General features: G+C 42.3%; 2 protein-coding genes across 8 annotated transcripts in view; one reads left to right on the top strand and one right to left on the bottom strand.

Moving 5' to 3' along the window:
• Nucleotides 1–5237, top strand: part of LOC141517568 (caspase-6-like) — a 59595-nt gene extending 54358 nt beyond the window's left edge. For all 4 annotated transcript variants that reach the window (XM_074228728.1, XM_074228724.1, XM_074228725.1 and 1 more), the window contains 2 exons: nucleotides 318–477; nucleotides 3031–5237. In XM_074228728.1, coding sequence (XP_074084829.1) covers nucleotides 318–477; nucleotides 3031–3269 — 399 coding nt within the window. In that variant the 3' untranslated portion in view covers nucleotides 3270–5237. The remainder of the gene's footprint in view (nucleotides 1–317; nucleotides 478–3030) is intronic.
• Nucleotides 5238–7429: 2192 nt separating this feature from the next.
• MCUB (mitochondrial calcium uniporter dominant negative subunit beta) overlaps nucleotides 7430–16020 on the bottom strand; it is an 86890-nt gene continuing 78299 nt past the window's right edge. For 2 of the 4 annotated variants that reach the window (XM_074228717.1, XM_074228718.1), the window contains 3 exons: nucleotides 14518–14721; nucleotides 13394–13510; nucleotides 7432–11832 (listed from right to left, as the gene is read on the bottom strand). In XM_074228717.1, coding sequence (XP_074084818.1) covers nucleotides 11758–11832; nucleotides 13394–13510; nucleotides 14518–14721 — 396 coding nt within the window. In that variant the 3' untranslated portion in view covers nucleotides 7432–11757. Of the gene's footprint in view, nucleotides 11833–13393; nucleotides 13511–14443; nucleotides 14722–16020 lie in introns of all 4 variants that reach the window. The other 2 variants (XM_074228719.1, XM_074228720.1) reach the window with 2 other exon arrangements.

Genomic DNA, 16020 nt, shown 5'->3' on the forward strand with positions numbered 1-16020 from the left:
TCCAAGGTAAAAGACTAAAACAGTCTGCTACAGGTCTGTCCCAAGGGTCCCAGCATGGCCCTGGGTGGAGGGGTGCCTTCTTAACTTTGGATTCAGCTTTATTTACTTAGATTTGGCATCTCTTTTCCTTATTTTGAATTTGTTAGATTGAAATTCTGATGGAAAAGACTCCTTGACAATCTAGGCAGGTACCTCAGAGGGACTTTGAGTGATTGTTTAACATTTAATAACAAACAATTTAGTAACTATAAATTAATTGTTAAATTAAAAGGTTTGGTGGGGAGGAAACCTGATCTGACTTCCCCTGATGCTCTTAGGCATGTCGGGGTGACCAGCATGATGTCCCAGTCATTCCTTTGGACGTGGTGGATTGTCAGCCTGACTCGGCGGACATCAACAAGACGGAAGTGGACGCTGCGTCTGTTCACACTCTCCCTGCTGGGGCTGACTTCCTCATGTGTTACTCCGTGGCAGAAGGTTTGTCCCCCATTTCTTGGGGCCTTGGGGGTCTGCTTGGGCCTTCCTCTGGAGTTGTGGGGTATGAGGATGGTTTGTTGCTGGAGCCTCATAGAACCGATAGGAAATCTTAGTCTCTAATTAAACTAGTTGGTTAATTTAATTCATTAGTGAGCACTCTCCTGAAGTCCTCCTCCCCCCCCCAGCATCATGCCATGATGACTGCTGGGTTCTGAATGACAGGGTTTGAGGATGGGCCTGGAATGGACACCTGCCCAACTGGCCAGCTGCTGAAGGGCAGCCTCCTTCCCACCTCCCAAGGCAGCTCCTGCTGCTGCGACTGAGTACTTGGATCCCTCCTAATTATAGGCATCCCACTATACTTCTTTATATCTCTCTTTTTTTTAAGTTTTAAATTATTTTCCCAATTATATGTAAAGATAATGGTTAACACTCATTTTTGTAAAGTGTTCTCCCTCCCCTCCCAGGATAGCTAGTAATCCAATAGACAATCATCACTCCTTGAGAGAATTGATAAATAAAAGATATAGAATTTGGCACAGAATGAGACTAAAGCATAGTCTAGAAAATCACATGTGAAATCAGTTTGAGATCTCTATTATATAAATACATAATGTTTTACATATATATGTAATATTATATTGACATATGTATATTTAACATGTATGTTTATCTGTTATATCATAGGTTTAAATTAATAAAAAAATAAACTTTTAAATATTAAATACCTTCTTTGAGGATCCAAATAGTAGTCATCCCTCAGGTGCATATATGTGTATATCTGTCTATCTGTCTGTCTGTCTATCTATCTATCTATCTATCTATCTATCTATAGACTATACTCTTAAAATGAGCAGTTGGTAATCTTTGCTAGAAAACCTGTTGGAGGGGAGAGAGGCTCCTTGACTGGCTTGGTCCCTGCACCTGGTTACCTGCTTTTATCTGGTTACTGGTAATGGCCTGCTTGCTGGCCTCAGCCCCATGGCCTCTTGTGGTTGGCTGCCCAAGGTAGCAGTACTTCTCTTTGGTCCCTTGGTTCAGAAGCCAGTGTGCCCTAGACCCCTTTGGAGGTCTGGTGAAACCCCTGGATGCCTTTTCAGTCGCTTGTTTTCAGTGCATAAAATAAAGTGGCATTTCAGTGGAAGCCTGGTCATGATGGTGATAAAAATGCAGATCCAGTAATATCCATGGATCCTGGATTGGTGGCCCCTGCAGGCAGGACAAAGCTAACCACTGCCTCCCTCTGCATCTCTCAGCAGAACTGGTGGGCAGAGAGCCAACATAAGCCAGGCAGACTCAGGTCCAAGGCCAGCCTCTGGATTCTGAAGCTAGCTATGCCCTCCCCCCGACTTGAGGCCCAGAAGTTCACACACTTTGTGTTTATCTCTTTTTTAATTATATAAATATTTTGTTTTCCAGTTATATATGATAGTAGTATCTACCAATCATTTTTTGAATTTTACAATTTCTCCCCCATCCTCTATTTCCTTCCCCGCACCCCCACACAGAAGGCATTCTGATAATCTTTACATTGTTTTCATGCTATGCATTGATCAAAATTGAATGTGTTGAGAGAAATCATATCCTTAAGGAAGAAATAAAATATTAGAGATAGCAAAATTATGTAGTACATAAGACAACTTTTTTGAAGAAAGATTTTATTTATTTTGAAATTTATAATTTTCCCCCTAATCTTGCTTCCCCTACCCCACCCCCAACAGAAGGCAGTCTGTTAGTCTTTTTTTTTCCTGTTAGTCTTTACATTGTTTCCATGGTATATACTGATCTAAGTTGAATGTGATGAGAGAGAAATCATATCCTTAACGGAAAAAAAAAATATAAGAGATAGCAAAATTACATAATAAGATAATGTTTGTTTTTTTAAATTGAAGGTAATAGTCTTTGATCTTTGTTCAAACTCCACAATTCTTTCTCCAGATACAGATGATAGTCTCCATTGCAGAGAGCCCAAAATTGTCCCTGATTGTTGCACTGATGGAATAAGCAAGTCCATCAAGGTTGATCATCATCCCCATATTGCTGTTAGGGTGTACAATGTTTTTCTGGTTCTGCTCATCTCACTCAGCATCAGTTCATGCAAATCCCTCCAGGCTTCCCTGAATTCCCCCTCCTGGTTTCTAATAGAATAATAGTGTTCCATATAAGACAACATTTTTTAAAAAAAATTGAAGGTAATAGTCTTTGATCTTTGTTCAAACTCCACAATTCTTTCTCTGGATACAGATGGTATTCTCCATCGCAGATGGTCCAAAATTGTGCCTGACTGTTGCACTGATAGAATGAGCAAGTCCATGAAGGTTGACCATCACCCCCATGTTGCTGTTAGGGTGTTTTTCTGGTTCTGCTCATCTCGCTCAGTACCAGTTCATGCAAATCCTTCTGGGCTTCCCTGAATTTCCATCCCTCCTAGCTTCTAATAGAACAATAGTGTTCCATAACATACATACACCAGTTTGTTCAGCCATTGCCCAGTTGATGGACATTTACTCAATTTCCATTTCTTTGCCTCCACTTTGTGTTTCTTTTTCCCAGGTTATTATTCTCACCGTGAAACAGTGAATGGTTCCTGGTACATTCAAGACTTGTGTGAGATGCTGGGAAAGTACGGCTCCTCCCTGGAGTTCACTGAACTTCTCACACTGGTGAACAGGAAAGTTTCCCATCGCTCTGTAGACTTCTGCAAGGACCCGAAAGCCATTGGGAAAAAGCAGGTCCCCTGTTTTGCCTCCATGCTGACCAAAAAGCTCTTTCTCCTTCCAAAGTCTGAGTAATTGTTTTAAATATACATTGTAGAGGCATGATCTCCTCCTTCCCACCTCACCCCCCCTTTTTTGTACAATTAGCATCTTAAATGGGATCCAGTGCCTTTAAAATTTTTTAATCAGATGCCCATTTTGGGACAGAATCTCACTGTTCAGTATAGCACAATTTTCAAAGGGAAATGGAGTTTCACCCAAAATTGGTACTTTTATTAATCTTCATTTTTAAAGCTAATATAGTGTGTTGACAACATTCTCAGGGAAAATCAGGGAATCACTTTCCTGAGAATTTATGAATGACTCATTTCATGAATCGGTAGCCTATCCAAATTATTAGGTGCTTCTAACTTGTACTTGTGGCATGTTTGTTTCATCATCAGTCTGTTTTCTAATGTTCATTTATAGCTTTTTTTTTAAAGAGTGAAAAATAAAAATCAGACAGTCATTTCCCACATTTCATATTTTGATTACATTCAATTCAAATTCAATAAAATTTACATCAAAAATAACATTTTAATTTAAAGGGAATATTATCTTCTCTGGGACTTTTGCTTGTTGTGTAACTTGTTTTAAAAAAACATTCTTACTTAAATATCTGAGATCTCAATAACACAAGTGTATAATAACCAGCAAGACCTCTTCTCTTCTCTTCTCCTTTCTAGCTTATGTATATATTATTCAATAAATGGATGCATGCCCTGTCCAAACTTAAGTGCCTTATGCCAAAGTCCAGGTCTTCTCTTCCTTCCTGCCCTCTCCCCACCAAACCCTTTTTTGTCTTTGCTTTTTGCAAGGCAATGGGGTTAAGTGACTTGTCTAAGGTCACACAGCTAGGTAATTATTAAGTGTCTGAGGCTGGATTTGAATTCAGGTCCTCCTGACCCCAGGGCCAGTGCTCTAACCACTGCGCAACCTCGCTGCCCCTACCAAACTCTTTTGCTGTCCAGTCCACACCTGAACCTGTATTCGGTCTAAGGCAGCTTCATCTACATTCTGTTGTTACAGGTTAAAGACCCTGTCTTTTACTTTGATATCATTCCTATGATATCTACTTATTGCTTTAATGTTGTTTTTTTCTATGATGATATTTTAGGGTAATGAATTTGGGATTTTAGATATCATATGATTCTAACTTAGCATTTAATTATCGACAAATTGAATACAGCATCTTTTGCAGGAGATTTTCATCATTTTAACAACCCTCCACCCCCCCAGATTTTTATAGTCAACAATGTGTTGCTAATTTTAGATGAATCTTTGACATTTAGTGTTACAAATTTGTAAACTTTGAAGATTTCTTCCCAAGATTTTCTTCAGGTTAGACCTTATTTAAAATTTTTTTTAGATAAATCATGATTTAGCAATTTAGTACTTTTATGTGGCTTCATTCAAATTAAGTTAATGAGAACCTCTTGTTGTCAGAGGATAAAGATGATTCATTTTAGTTTCTTATAATATAGTTGAAGATTTAAGCATTAGTTTTTTAGTCTTGTTCCACTTGGTTATTTCCTGGGATAGGCTCTCAAGATAGCACTAAGCACATACCTGGGTCTGTGAGATTCTTGTCCTCATTCAACCGCAATGGTTGAGAGTCTTGTCTTTGTTCTAGAGAAACAGTAGGGTGGTGACTGGCAGCCAAGCTGGTTCTTCCCCCTTTTAATCTTAATTTCCCACCTCCTCTTCCATGCCTCCTGTTCGTCCTCCCCACCGCCCACTCCATGAGGGCACAGTAAGAATCACCTCTCTCCATCATCCCCATCCCAAAGAGCTAATAACACCCAGAATATTCTTCTTCTGGTATACAAATGATGAAAAATTTCCTGGGCTTTTGGGTAGATGTTAGACAATTCTGATTTGCTTTAACCACTGTACTGCTATTCTATCATAAATGTGACTATGAATGGACCCAAATTTTGTTTACACTTTTTCACACTGTTGTGGTAATTTGATACTTTTATAATAAAAAAATAAGTAATTCTATATAGATTCCTTTTATTTTTGTTGACCGTGGATTCCAGTGGGTGGAAAGACGTTCTGCCTTCTCCTCATCCATTTCCTTGAAGTCTCTACAACAGGCAGAATATTGTATTACCATTTTTCAGGGCAAGTTGCAAGTTCTTAGTAGCCCTAGGCTAGGCAGTTCTCTAAGACTCTAAGTTGGAGAGGAGATAAAATTCTGAATGATAGACATTATTTCATAACAATGAAATCACAAGTTTAGTCTAAAAAAACTTGCCCAACTACTGCTTGGAAGTTAATTTATTAATACGCTAAAATTCCATATGACTTCCATATCTAGAGTTTCTAGTGTCTTCCCTCTTGTTTGAACATAAATGTTTTCCTTTTGTCTGCCCCATTAGACTTTGAGCACCTCTGGAGATGTTTCAGAAGTTAAGACTTTTCTACCTTTGAATCACAGCACTCGGCACACAGCCTTGAATGAGAACTATCAAAGTCTCGTTGATTGGGTCATTGAAGTCAAAAGAACAGGAGGCTAAAAATGCAACTGGATGTGCAGGAAGCATCCAGTACCTTGAGCAAAGACAGCCATTGCTGCCTCCATGGGGCTTAGTCTTGTAGCAGAGGAGGACAGGGAGTCAGAGAGATGGCACCTTGCCTGCTGTCCAATTCCCAACTGCTCAGTGCTGCCTTGCTTAAATCTGATTTCACATATAAGGCAAGATACGTCGCCTGGGATGCTATTGGTCTTCTTTGAAAAGAAAGCAGAACAGCTTCTCTTAGGTGTTCTCTCCAAAATATTTCAAAAAATTTTTAAATTATGACTAAATAATCTTTTCGGGTGACAGAACCAAAAAGAAAGATCCAGCGAGGCAATTCTCCAGCCCAAGGTAACCTGGAAAGTAGTGGGAAGGCTCTGTTGGAGGGGGTGACAGGCAGCAGAATGGTGCTTCAGCCTTCTGGGAACAGCCCCAGGGCACCTGGGTCCCTGGGAACCCCGGCTCCTGGCAGCAGAAGCAGTTTCCTGACCTGCCAACCCAGGGAGCACCAAGCACAACTTGGAAGATCAGGAGGGCAACCTCTGCTAGAGCAAGCGTGAAGCTCAGGCCAGCATGCCTTCAGCATGCCCAGTTCCCAGGAAACTGAAGCAGATCTGTGTATCCACCCAGCAGGAGCCACCTGGCAGCTTCACGCTGATTGCTCAGCCTATGGAGGATAAGGGGGTGGGACTATTGAGGTCTGTCCTTTGTCCCTGGGACAAGACTATGTAGCTTTGACCACATTCAGACCCTGGTTGCAGTCTAGGCCCCCCACAGAGCAGGGACACCCCACAGCCCCATGGCAGAGGGATGAGCTTGTGGTCATTCAACAGACCAAGAGAACAGTCAGAACCTCACATCCTGAGGTACCTGAAGGTGGGGTATCCCAATAACACTCAAAAGTTCAGGAAGCACCCAAAACCAGGGAAATGAATAAACAGAATAAAAGGAACCTGACCATAGTCAATTTTTTTGGTCCCATGGAGGACCAAAACACAAAATCAGAAGATGAGAAAGTCCAAGCTTCTGCATCTAAAGACTGCAAGAAATATAGAAGTTGGGCTCAGGCTATGACAGAGCTCAAAAGATTTTGAAAATCAAGTAAAGGAGATAGAAGAAAAATTGGGAAAAGAAATGAGAGAGATGCAGGAAAAACATGAAAACGAAGTGAGCAGCTTAGTCAAGGAGATCCAAAAAAGAAAATGCTGAAGAAAATAACATCTTAAAACCCAGCTTAGGTCAAATAGATAAAACAGTTCAAAAAGTTAATGAGGAGAAGAATGCTTTAAAAAGCATTTGGCCAGATGGAAAAAGATAAGAAAGCTCTCTGAGGAAAACAAATCCTTCAGATGTAGAATGGAGGTAAAATCAAGACACAAAAATTCAACACCTAAAGAATGAAAAATTAGAAGAAAATGTGAAATATTTTATTGAAAAACAACTGATCTGGAAAACAGATCTAGGAAAGATAATTTAAAAATTATTGGGCTGGGGGAGCTGCTAGGTGGTGTAATGGATAAAGTATCAGCCCTGGAGTCAGGAGTACCTGGGTTCAAATCTGGTCTCAGACACTTAATAATTACCTAGCTGTGTGGCCTTGGGCAAGCCACTTAACCCCATTTGCCTTGCAAAAAATAAAATAAATAAATAAAAATTATTGGACTGGGGTGGCTAGGTGGTGCAGTGGAGGGGTGGCTAGGTGGTGCAGTGGATAGGATACCCTCCCTGGAGTCAGGAGTATCTGAGTTCAAATCCAACCTCAGATGCTTAATAATTAAATAGTTGTGTGGCCTTAGGCAAGCCACTTAACCCCATTGCCTTGCAAAATCCTAGAAAAAAAAAAATTGTTGGGCTACCTGAAAGTCATGATCAGGAAAAGAGCTTTGACTTCATTTTTAAAGAATTTTAAAGCATTTTAATTAAAGAATTATCCTGATATCCTAGAAGTAGAGGGTAAAATAGCAAGTGAAAGAATCCATTCATCTCCCCTGTTAAGAGCTCCAAAAAAAAAAGCAACCTCCAGCAGTATTATAACTAAGTTCCAGAACTCCCAAGTCAAAGAGAATATATATTACAATCAGCCAGAAGAACACAATTCAGATATTGTGGAGCTGCAGTCAGGATTATCCAGGATAGCACCATTTACATTAAGGGCTTGGAATATAATATTCCAGAAAGCAAAAGAGCTTGGAATGCAACTGAGAATCAACTACCCAGTAAAACCCAGCATCCTCTTCCAGAGGAAAAGATGGACTTTCAGTGAAACAGGATTTTCAAATGTTCCTGCTGAAACAACCAGAGCTGAACAGAAAGTTTGATCTTCAAGTACAGGACTCAGGTGAAGCTTAGAGAGGGTGGATGAGAAGGGTAAAATATGAGGGACTTAATGATGATGACCTGCATGTATTCCTGTATAGAAAAATGATACTGATAATACTCATACGAACCTTCTCATTTAATAGAGTAGGTAGAAGGAGCTTTTATAGATGAAGCAGAGGAGAGGGCTGAATTTGAAAATATATGGTAAAAATGGGGTCAATGGGTGAAAGGGAAATGTACTGGGAGAAAGAGAAAGGAGAGGTGGAATAGGCTGATATATTTCATGTAGCATTTTCAATTATTTGGAAGGGGAGAAGGTGAGGGGGAATGAGGGATCCTTCATTCTCATCAGAAATGGCTGAAAGAGGAAACAGCATACATATTCAATAGTGTACAGACATCTAGAAGAAAAGGGAGAGAAGGGAGACAGGGGGAGGGGGGGCATGTGATAGAGGAGAGGGTAGATCATAGGAGAGGATAGTTATAACACATTTTCTTTTTTACTTTTTTGCAAGGTGGTGGGATTGGATGGCCTGTCCAGGACCACAGGGCCAGGCCGTTGCTGGGTCTCTGGGGTGGGATGTAGGCTTGGGGCCTCTTGGCCCCAGGGCTTGTGCTTTGTCCTCTGCACCACTTGGCTGCTCCACAGCACATTTTTTAAGAGGGACAGAGTGAAAGGAGAGAGAAAATATAATAGATGGTAGTGGGGAGGAATAGATGGAGGGAATCACAATCAGCAACAGCAACCATGGTAAAATATGGAAGTAACTTCTATGATGGACTTACGATAAAGTGATCCACCTGAGACAGAGCTGATGGTATCAGAACACAGACTGAAACACATTTTTTTCCTCTTTCACTTTATGAGGTTTTATATTTTTGTGGGGGAGGGGATGTTATGTTTACTCTTAAACAAGAATATTTTAGTAATGTGTAAAGAAAAGAAAAAAGAAAACAAGAAATGGAGAGAGAACTTCAATCATCAGATGGTTTTATATTGAATTTTATATTGAGTAGTATTATATACTAGGCACTGGAGATAGAGACAAAAATGAAATTGTCCCTCCCCTTCTCAAATAAAAAACATGCATAGTGATTTCATCAAGGGGAGAGAGGCAGTGGTTGGAGCATCCTGTTGGATGACTTCAACCATGCTTTGAAGGAGATTTGAGATTCCAAGAGGTGGAGGTAGCTTTAACCAGTTCTGAGTTGGTACTAGGCTGTGGCCCCCCTGTGCCCACCGTATGTCTTTCCATTGCATTTAGATCACTGGTACCTTTAATTCATGACTTTTTTTCTTTTGTTGACCATCACATAGAGCAACACTGAAGTATATTAGTGTTTATAACATGCATGTTTGGGGTTTGTTAAAACTTCTTAATTACCCTCAAACTAGTTACACTCTTACTAGTTTCAAACCTGGTTCATCATCCATCTTAGGCAGCAGCCACCTAGGATATAGGTACTCACAGACTAGTCTTTTTGCATGACCATGTCTAATAGGTAGACATTCTTCCCTCACTGGGCCTTTTCATGTGTTAGTTGTTAGGCTAAATTTGAGTGATTATGAATCTCAATTAGGAGGCTTCCCAGGTTTCAGAGCTAGATGGAATTAGCACAATGTCTTTTACAGTGGGGTACACAGAGGCCCTCAACATTTAATGAGGTTAGAGGGCCCTAGGGCACACCTCTGGTGTGAGGGCTTGCTGAGCCATTTTCAGGGCATCATCCACCTTTGATGTCCACTTGGCTCACCTGTGGCTCAGGAAGCTGTAGGTGCCCGGCAGTCACAGCCCAGTAAACCAGGTAGAGTAACTGATGGGCCTCAGACCTATCATAAATTTGGGGGAATGTTCCCCCAGTGTATGAAGACTTTCCTTGGTGACTGGAAGACAGCACAGTGGGCACCATCACAACTGTCAAGGTCATTCACTGCATCCTCACTGGTCATCCAGACTTTGAGGACTCGGGAAGAGAGAGGCTGTGACTGCAGTGCAGCTGCCCCTCTGTCCAATTCCCAGGCTAGTCTCTTCTGCCTCTGTACTGCTTCCAGGACAGTGGAAGGCCCTGGTATCTTATGCCTTTCCAATAAAATTAAAATAGTGGGACCACGGGAACCTAAAATCAAGCTGATTGCTGAACAAAATCAATGCTTTTTAAGGGAATCTTCTCTGGTTTCAACATTTCTGTGGTAGATACTCTCTTGGAGGAGAAGTCTGTAAGCCTGAGCTATTTTTGTATTATGCACCCTATTGAGAGTCTGATGAAGCCTAAAGACTCCTCAGAATAATAATGTTTTAATATATAAAATTGTATCAAATATATATTAATACATAAAAATATATAAAAATGAAGTAAAAAAGCAAAGCAAACCATTTATGTTGAAATACAATAATCAACATGAATTTTTAAAAACAAATTACTTCATGGATTCCAGAACCTTTGGGGAGGGGCAGCTAGGTGGCATAGTGGATAGAGCACTGGACCTGGAGTCAGGAAGACCTGAGTTCAAATTTGAACTCAGATACTTAATAATTGCCTAGCTGTGTGATCTTGGGCAAGTCACTTAACCCCAATGCCTTAAATAAATAAAAATTAAAGATAAAGAACTGTAGGAGGGGCAGCTAGGTGGCACAGTGGATAAAGCACCGGCCATGGAGTCAGGAGTACCTAGGTTCAAATCTGGTCTCAGACACTTAATAATTACCTAGCTGTGTGGCCTTGGGCAAGCCACTTAACCCTGTTTGCCTTGCAAAAAAAAAAAAACCTAAAAATAATTGTAGGAGATGTTTCTGTTTGGCCAAATCCATTTTGTGAAATAGTCCAACGACAGTAAAGACTGATGGGTAGGGAGGAGGTGGGGGAGCCTTGTATGTATTTCTTTTTTACTTTCCAGTCATACACTTGACTAAAAACATATAGGATGCTGACAGCATATCATTTACTACCTACGTTCTCCTCAGACCTTTTGTCAAGAATGCCCTTGATGTCTGCACAGAGAAAAGCATCTCCGTGTTATTGTAGACCTGGGAAGGCAGGTTTGTAAGTTTGTACTTAATGACATTGTCCAAGCAAGTTAACTGTGAAGGGACCTTGGGCAAGTCACCTATCTCTGGGTCTCTTCCCTTCTCTGGAAACTGAGGGAGTTATTCTAGAATGCCCTCTGAAGTCCCTGGCCCAGATCCTGGATCACTAGACTCCTGAATAATACCAGTTCACTTGTTTTTCAGCCCTGCCCAAGTCTTCCACTGGAACTTTCCAAGACTCCGTTTGGGGTTTTCTTGGCAGAGATGCTGAAGAGCCATTTCCTTTTCCAGCTCATTTGATGGATGAGGAAACTGAGGCAAACAAGGAGAAGTGACTCACCCAGGGTCATCTGAGGCTGGGTTTGAACTCAGGAAGAGGGGTCTTCCTGCCTCCAGGCCTTCATGCCATCCACTGTGCCACCTGGCTGCCCAGTGTAACCCCAGACCCTTATCAGCTCACTAGAACTGAGAAAACAAAACTTCATTATAAGATTTAGTATTCAGAACAGTTCTATTTTCCAAGAAAAACTTCATTAACTAAAAAAAGTTTATTTCTTCCTTATCGAAACATTCAAAAATCTGTAACAGGGGAAAATCATTATACATCCAGTTTCCAAGACAAATTAATAAACATTCATAAAACAATAAGAGCAGGCATTAATTCTCTTTGATTTCCTGGATTGGTAATCGCAAGCGGAGAGGCTGGCGCAGTCGCTGCAGAGACTCCTCGGCCTAACAGAGAGACAGAAGAGGATGGAGTCAAAGTGTGAGAAACAACCCCTTGGTCAGCTGGGACACAGAACAGACCCTTGGCTCAGGGATTCCCCGGTCCTGGGACAATGGCATGGCATACTTTTTTTTGACTGCTTTAATCTGAGTCCAGTCTATCCAGAATTCAGTGTAATTGGCATCAGGGGTTTTGCTGCCATTAAGCCAGGGACCTACTATCCTGGGGGGCTTTCAGGGCTACCATTTCCTTCCTTTGTTTATTATCCTGAAAATACCCACAGGCGGCACATGCTTGGTCAGTGTTTATTTATCTGACTTGAAAACTATTGTTCTTGTAGGTTTAACATTAGTCCTGAAGGCCACCCTAAGTCTGGAGGGCCTGGGTGGAGGTCACACCTCTGGTACCCCTTGGTCACCCTGTGCTGGTTTATAAAACCATCTGACCACCTAGCAGGAAGAACAACCCCCCCCCCCCCTTGGAAGACTAGGATGCATTTGTTTAAACAAATATACATGATCCTGGTCTTTACTTTTTGTTCCAACTCTCAATTTTAAAGAGCCAGTTTGATGAGCTTGGGAGTCCTCAGCTGGTCAACATGACAGCATAGCTACCCTTCCTCAACACCCTCTGAAGGGGACGGTCAGCACTCCATGACCTTGAGATAAGAGCAGCTGGTGGAGAAGACCCTTCCTGCATTGTCTAAAAGGACTGAAGACGTCAAGACCACAGCTGGGAGGCCCTGGAACAGAGGGGGTTTCCTTATTTAGGTCTTCCCTCAGACACTACCCTGGTAAGTAAAGCATGATTGGGTCTAGATTGCCTATTGATATACTGATATAACCTGTGATGTTATAATTGTTATTATTGTTTTTGCTCTATTGTTAAATAGAGTTGTGGTCTAGTGGTGGTCATCCCTGAGGGGATGGTTTGTATAAATGGAGCCCCCCAGTGAGAGCTCAAGACCTCTAGCGGTGAGTAGGGGGAGCACATCTTATATAACTGTTGTCTCTAGGGTCCTGTGAATAAAGTTGGTTGGTGGTAGTCCTTATGTCTGTGTAATACAGAATGGGATGGGCAAACCATGGGTGGCTGACATCCTCGATGAGAGATTATAGGGGGTCTACAACCATAGAACCCTAATAAGGAAACACTGTGAAGTCTAAAGCATTATATAAATGTGAGCTGTCCACATGAAGACTATAAAACAAAGTAAAATTTAGGACAAACACCTTGAACCTGGCTTGGAGTCCCATTTCATATTGCTACATTCATCTTTTTAAAATGGGGAAAAAAAGGGGCAGCTGGCCCTGCAGTCAGGAGTACCTGAGTTCAAATCCAGCCTCAGACACAATAATTACCTAGCTGTGTGGCCTTGGGCAAGCCATTTAACCCCATTGCCTTGCAAATAAAAAATTAAAAAAAACCCTAAAAAAAATAAAATAAAATGGGGAAAAACAACCCGGCTTTATCTGGGAGGAATTTCCTGAGTGGAAAGCCAAGTCACCCCAAAGACAAATGTGGCCCTGAGAAGGGAGCTAGAGAAACCTGGAACTTTCGAGATACCTCTTCAAGATCTTCTTTTAACTTGTTATAATGCTGCACATCAAAATTCTTCTTCTTCAATTTTTTGTGGAAAAAGTAGAGGAATTGTCTGTTCTTAATAAGTGAGTAGGAATAATCCTAATAAAGAAAAAAATCCCCCAAATATTTTAATATACTTTTGACTCCAATATTTAGCTTAATAAATTTGATAACCAAAGTTAGAGACAATAATCAGTGATTTGTAATGGATACGGCACTTTTAAGCTTGTACAGCAAACCTGGATTACCAGATAGCCTTGGGAGCCAGGAGGATCTGGGTTTGAATTCTGCCTCTGAAACTTCTCAGCTGTGTGACAACCCAGGGAAAGTCCCTTCCCCTTTACCACCTGGGGCCCCTCTAAATCTCATGTAGAAGTTCCCTCCTTTGGTGAAATCCCAAAGTTCTCCTAGGTAACAGGAGGATATAATCCTTGGCTTCATGGCAGATCCCTGTGACCCTGTCAGCTACTTTCCAAGATTCTAGCCAACCATCCTCATTATGACCAGAAGAGCAGGCTGAGATCATCAAGGCCAAGCCCCTCATTTTATGAGTGAGGAGACTAAGGTCCAAAGGGATTAACAGAGTTCTCTAAGATACTCAGAATGTAAGTGGCAGACAGCAGGATTTGAACCCAGTTCTTGAGACACCAGACACAGTGCTCTAGACCCCTTCAATTGTATTGTCAAATGATGCAAAGAGGAAAGAATTGGTGACCTTGGCCTCTATGACACAGCGGGGGCTCTCTGCCTACATGGATGCAGTCCCTTAGCTCAGGGAATTGTGGCTGCCACCATCACAACTACCACTATTATCTGGGATTTATAGAGGGTTTCACAAATGTCTCACTCACTCCTCACAACAACCTGGAGTGAGCGCCGTCATTATCCTCATTTTACAGATGGGGAAACCAAGGCAGGGGTGGTAAAGTGACCCACCCAGGGTCACACAGCTAGTAACTGTCTAGGGCCAGACTCCTGGACCCACTTGTCCTCTGCTTCCACTGTGCTGCCATGGAAGGATGAGGAACAAACCTGAAGAAGCCGATCCACCCAGTGGAGTAAGGTTAGCAGTCCAGGAGAGGCAGATGAAGAGTCCAGGCACGTACCTGTCGCGTGAGGAGGAAGTAAGCAAAGAAGGCCATGGAGCTGCCAAAAGTGAGGAAGTAGGTGACCGGCTCCATGATGTCCCAGGAGTACACCCACCATGTCAGCCAGGCCAGGATCCCCCCCTGGGTGGACAGCAGGGCCAGCCCTGTCCACAGGAGCCTGCTGGTTCTGGCCTCTGAGACAGCCTCCAGTTTGGCTTTCAGCTGTGGAAGGAAAAAGCCACCAGATTATTCTCCGTAATAACCTCGTTCGCCCCGTCTTTGAGCAAACATTTAATTAATCCACCCTAGAAAGCTCCTACTCAAGTCCCACACATACGTGATAGCACCAGACCCCAGGCTCCTGGGGTAGGGCAATGGTTCCCAGATATTTCTTTCATGGTCCAAGGGGTTTGCACTAATTCTTTTTCTTCTTCTTCTTCTTCTTTTTGTTTTTAGGGTTTGTTTGTTTGTTTGTTTGTTTTTGCGAGGCAATGGGGTTAAGTGACTTGCCCAAGGCCACACAACTAGGTAATTATTAAGTGTCTGAGGCCAGATTTGGACTCAGGTCCTCCTGACTCCAGGGCTGGTGCTCTATCCACTGCGCCACCCTAGCCACTCCTCTTCTTTTTTTTGCAAGGCAGTGGGGTAAAGTGGCTTGCCCAAGGTCACACAGCTAGGTAATTAGTGTTGGAGGCTGATCTGAGCTCAGATCCTTCTGACTCCAAGGTCAGTGTTCTATCCACTATGCCACCTGGCTGCCCCTTCACTAAGAATTCTTAATGACACCTTCAGAGTAAATACATTCTAGGAACTCTAAGTGAAGAGACACCCTCTGTTCTCTGACCCATCTTTAGAGGGCTGGCCCATTGGACTGTAAGCTCCTTGAGGGCTGGTGCTACCTTTGGCCACTTTGTGTGCCCCTACCCTTGGCACATATAACAACAGCATCACAGTTAGCATTTATGCAGTGTTTACTATGGGCCAAGTGATTGACAAACATCTGGGTGAGATGTGTTATCCTCTTTTACAATGGAGGAAACTGAGGCAAGCAGGGAAGAGTGACTGACCCAGGCTCACCCAGTGGCTGGATTTGAGCTCAGATCTTCCTGACTCCAGGTCTGCGCTCTATCCTCTGCTGCCTGCTAAACCTGCCATGTGTCCCTGCTCTCAGGGAGGTAGCCAGGGGGCGTCATAGGGCCTGGAGTTGGAAAGACTCAACCCCCTGAGTTCAAATCCAGCCTCAGACTCTTAGTAGCAGTACGGCCTTGAGCAAGTCACTTCACTTGTTTGCCTCAGCTTCTTCATCTGTCAAATGAGCTGGAGAAGGAAATGACAAGCTATTCCACTATCTCTTCCGAGACAACCTCAAGTGGGGGCAACTGAACAGCAACACTATCAGGGTGCTTACAGTCCAGTGGGGAGAAATAACAGGCAAATAGCTGTAGAAACAAGCTATAAAGCAAAATAAATAGGAGATGGTCACCTGAGAAAAGGCACTCAAACTGAGAGGAGTGGGGAAAA

The sequence above is a fragment of the Macrotis lagotis genome, chromosome 3, assembly GCF_037893015.1.
Source record: "Macrotis lagotis isolate mMagLag1 chromosome 3, bilby.v1.9.chrom.fasta, whole genome shotgun sequence".
NCBI lineage: Eukaryota > Metazoa > Chordata > Mammalia > Peramelemorphia > Peramelidae > Macrotis > Macrotis lagotis.